This window comes from Gekko japonicus, unplaced genomic scaffold (assembly GCF_001447785.1).
Source record: "Gekko japonicus isolate JY-2015 unplaced genomic scaffold, Gekko_japonicus_V1.1 scaffold1068, whole genome shotgun sequence".
Lineage (NCBI taxonomy): Eukaryota > Metazoa > Chordata > Lepidosauria > Squamata > Gekkonidae > Gekko > Gekko japonicus.
Window position 1 is genome coordinate 171889 of NW_015168079.1, and position 4604 is coordinate 176492.

Below are 4604 nucleotides of genomic sequence, written 5' to 3' on the forward strand. Positions count from 1 at the left end.
GAGGTTGTCCTCTGAGGCGGGCGCGGGGGCGGGGCTCTGCAACTTACCTGGCTGCTTCTTGCTCCTCGTGGCCCGACTGAGGGCTGCTGGGAGCAGGGGGCGGGGCTTGTTGCATGTGCCCGCCCCCTGGGCTCCTTACTGCCGGAGCTCCGCTCCTGTGCGCTCCCGCAGAAAATGACCCCTGGCTATACTGCCACAGAATCCACCCTCAGAGCAGTCATTTTCTCTTTTGTCTGGAGATCAGTTGTAATTTCAGGAGCTCTCCAGGCCCCACTTGGACGTTGACGACCCTAGGACTGGGACTGTGGCGTAAAGGGAAAACGGGCTTTTGCCTATCCCTTGAGCCATTTTCCTGTGCCCAAACAGCCCCAGGAGGTGCTACTTTCCCAGTGATTTGTAGTGTAAATTACACTTCCTGGGATTGGGAAAACAGCTGGGGGGGGGGATGAAGAAGTCCCTTCTCCCCATGTTGTTCAGCCCCTTTCTAAATCAGGGGCCTGAATGCTTGAGAACTGAGTTGCCTCAGTGGAGAACTCACAGCTGATGTCTGATGGAAAGTCCTGGGGGAGGACAAAAGTAGAACATAACTTTAGGTCCTTAGAGGTACTTTGTAGGTGGATGGAATAGCTACCATCTGTTGGTGCTGCCTACTGGCTCCCCCATTAGCTGTGAGATCCCAGTGTGATATAGTGGTTAGTACTGGGATGGGATCTGTGAGAACCTGGGTTCAAGTCCCCATTCTGTCATGAAGGAAGCTTGGTGACCATGGGCCAATAACTTACCTCACAAGATTGTGACAAGAATAAAATGGAGAAGGGAGAATCACATATGTTGCCCTGAGCACCTTGGAGGAAGGGCAGGATAGGAGCGCACCAGTCAGACAGAAAATGAACCCCCTGGAAAGAAGTCATGGAACTTTGTGTTCATCTATGACAACTGCAGCGAGATTAATTATGTGCACAAAAATGGAAGAGTCCGATATTACCTGAAGTAGAGGAATGGTTGGTGAAGGTGCTGGAACTTAACAGCGATGGCTAAACGTACTTCACTGATTAGAGAAAAGACAATACATTTGTTTATTGCTGATTGGAAACCCCTTATAGACTTTTTTTTTGTGTGTGAAACAGATGATAATGATTTGATGATTTGTGGGTCTGATGAATAAGGAATTTAGACAACAGGAAAAGAGAGCTTTTCTTCGTAAACATAGAGTAAGAGAATATTTTGTAATCATGCTTATGTTTGTCGCAGAGGAAATCGGAATCCCCCTTTTATTTTATATAGTTTTCCCTCTCTTTGTCCTGTTATTTCTCTGTTATTTGTTATTCGTTCTTCTTTCTTTTAATTAAAAAAATCTTTAATCACACGCACACAAAAAGAAATTATACCCCCTTGCCCAAATCTTTAATCACACGCACACACAAAAAGAAATTATACCCCCTTGCCCAAGTATCTGAGGTTCTTTCTGTGCTGGGGGGTTGCATGGGAGGTTCACTCCTGTGGTAGTGGGGTTGAAACTGATACAAGAACTAGCCAGTCAGTGCTGAACAAATCTGGCTTCTGCTGAAAGCCAGTTCTCATGTGACTTCTGGTATTATTGGTAGGGGTCTTTCCACAGGACCTCCTCAGAACCCCAAGTGCAGAGAGAGCCCCATCTCCTGCCCAGTGCCCCCTATCAGTAGCACACGTTTTGCTCCAGGCTCAGCAATGAGATGCTTTCCTTCTTTCTTTGTCTCCATGTTTTTTCACCAGAAACCCAAGGGGAACCCTCAAGTCAGTCGGATGGGCTGTTTGTCAAGAAGCCAGAACATGTGTTAGTAGAGGCTGGTAAGTGGGGGGAGGGGGGCTGTATTGCAGCAAAATCCTCTCAACATTAGACTCTCCTTTTACAAACAAGGTTGCCTACAGATATACCTTCAAGTGGGAGCAGACACAAGTTTTACTGCTACAGGGTGAGCTCTGCTTCTCCTTGCCTTTGCTCCTGCTATGATACTTGTATAGCCTCTAGATCCAACACTGTGTCCCCAACTGGTGCTTCAGATGGGCCGTTCATCTGGCTTGATCGGGGTGTCTGATACCTGGTAGATTTATGTGTTCAAATATGTGCAAGTTTGGTTGCACTTTTGTTTAAGGTTTAAAAATCGCTTTGGGCAGGGGGTGGGGGGAATGTGACTTCGTAACTGACACAGGCGCTGGCCAATCAGCACCATGTGTGTCTGGCATTTGCTGATAAACAGAAGAACAGATTTCCCTTGGTCTTCACGGGATGGAGGGAGATCCATGTGTCCCAAATGCAATGAGTGTGCTTCCGTGGCAGATTCACTGCTAAAATTAGATATGCCTGTACCCATCCTAAATTACTTCCCCCCCCCCCTGATGTTGCTGTGTTGAGACATTCTTATAAAAACTTCCATAAATGACCAGATTGTGGCTGTCCTTTTCTGGGCTCGAGGTACTTTTTGAAGGTATTTGAGGATATGGGGGCTGTGCAGCAGTTTTGATTCCACTGAAAATCTGCTCCCAGTTATTGGAGGTGATGGAGGTTTCCTCGTTTTTTAATTCTGCTTCAGGTCATAATAATAATGGTAATAATGATAATAATAATTTTGTGCCGTCAAGTTGCAATCAAATCATGGTGATCCGAGGACCGTGCAGTTTTCTAGGCAAGACATGAGCAGAAGTGGTTTGCCATTGCCTTCCTCTGCAAAGCAACCCTGATCTTGCTTGGTGGTCTCCCATTCAAATACTAACCATGGCAAACCCTGCTTAGTGTCCAAGGTCTGCCGAGAATAGGCTAGGCTGGACTATAAGACAACTAAGTCCTCATGCATAAGACTATTTAATTAGTTATCCATCTTTAGCTGCTCTTATATGATCACATGGAAGGTGGCTAAAGAGTACAAGAAAGTTGGATTTGTTGTAATAAAGCTTCTTAAGTAGGGAGGGGTCATACACACAGTTTGCTTGCAGAAGATCTCAGGTTCAGTGTCCGGCATCTCCACTTAAAGAGTCTTAGGCACAGGGGTCATTTAGTAGAAAAAGAGGTGCAGGAGCTCATTAGCATAACTTATTTGCATATGCCACACCCCCTGACATCACCGGGAGTGTGTCAGAAGGCAACACCCACTGCTCAGGCTCCACTGGACTCTTTTGGATTGCTAGCTATTGGGAGTGGGGGGGGACGCGCAGATCTGCCCTCACAGAGGAGGGAGAGCTTGTACCTGAATAAACCTTGGCCTTAAAGGTGCCACTGGACTGTTTTGGATTGCTAACTGGGGGGGCTCTGCAACCTACCTGGCTGCTTCTTGCTCCTTGTTGCCCGGGGCTGCTGGGAGCAGGGGGCGGGGCTTGTTGCATGTGCCCGCCCTCTGGGCTCTTTACTGCCGGAGCTCCGCTCCTGTGCGCTCCTGCAGGAAATGACCCCTGCTTAGGCAAGCACATGCTCAGAAAGATCTTTCCCTGCCAGAGACCCTGAAATCAAGAGTCATTAAGATTGAGCTAAATGGACCTGTGAATATTGCTTCAAATAGTCACATAGCCAAGTTCATCCTTCGTTAACTGTAGCCTCAAATAAAGACAAGCGTGAATGGGATCAGTCACTTTTTCTCATGTCACTGGATGTAGCACCATTCCCCCCCCCCAACAGAAATGTTTCACCACACTTAAATTGTAGCCATGACGTGCTCAGTAATGGATGGGAGCCACCATATTGGTGATTCATGCGCTTGCGGATTAAGGAACTGGAAGTGAGCTTAGTTGGGCCAGCAGTGACAGGGCATGGGGAAGGGGCAGGGCTCTGTTTCCCTCGCTCACACATACCTTTTGTGGGGGGAAATTAGAACTGACCACTTGCCTCAAGGCAGATGCATGACCAACCAAACATGGCTGTTCTTGTCATATCCAGTTTGGCACTAGCTGTGGGATCCCAGCATGGTTAAGAGCAGCATGAGGCCAGCCGGGTGACCTTGGACCAGTCCTAACAGTTCCCTCAGAACTCTCTCACCCCTACCTCACAAGGTGCCTGTTGTGGGTAGAGGAAGGGAAGGTGATAGTAGGCCGCTTTGAGACCCCTTTAGGGTAGAGAAAAGCCAGGTATAAAAACCAACTCTTCTTGTTCTTCTCCTTCTTATAGCCCTTATGAGTTTAGAACCCAGGGATGGCAGCTATTCTGGGTTAACTGAGGAGAATTTATGTGGCTGTACCATAGAAGGTCCTTTCCACACCATCTGCTGAGCTTCCTCCCCTACAAAGTCCGCTCTTCCTCCCACCAAAAATATTCTGGGTTGGATGAGAGGGGATGACATAATATGCATTTGGCAAGGGGTGAATGTGCTGACCTTTGTGTGTTTGTTATACAGGGAAGGATGTGACCATTTCCTTTCAAGTGGATGGGGCTCAGCTCCCTAGCAAACCCACGGTGAAATGGTTCAAAGGTAAATGGCTGGAGCTGGGTATTAAGAGCGGCCAGCGATTCCAGTTCAAGGACAGCTTCGACAAGGAGAAAAACGTGAGTCCTCTGCGGAAAGAGAAGGTTATGGAAAGAGAAGTTAAGGGCTTGCTAAGGTCATATCTGCTCTCTCATAGTGATGGATGTGGAGCCCGTC

General features: G+C 47.7%; 1 protein-coding gene across 4 annotated transcripts in view; it reads left to right on the forward strand.

Annotated features, from left to right (window-relative positions):
* MYBPC2 (myosin binding protein C, fast type) overlaps positions 1 to 4604 on the forward strand; it is a 106491-nt gene that overhangs the window by 41293 nt on the left and 60594 nt on the right. For 3 of the 4 annotated variants that reach the window (XM_015414680.1, XM_015414679.1, XM_015414678.1), the window contains exons 5-6: positions 1753 to 1827; positions 4359 to 4507. In XM_015414680.1, the coding sequence (XP_015270166.1) occupies positions 1753 to 1827; positions 4359 to 4507 (224 nt within the window). Of the gene's footprint in view, positions 1 to 1749; positions 1828 to 4358; positions 4508 to 4604 lie in introns of all 4 variants that reach the window. The other variant, XM_015414681.1, reaches the window with a different exon arrangement.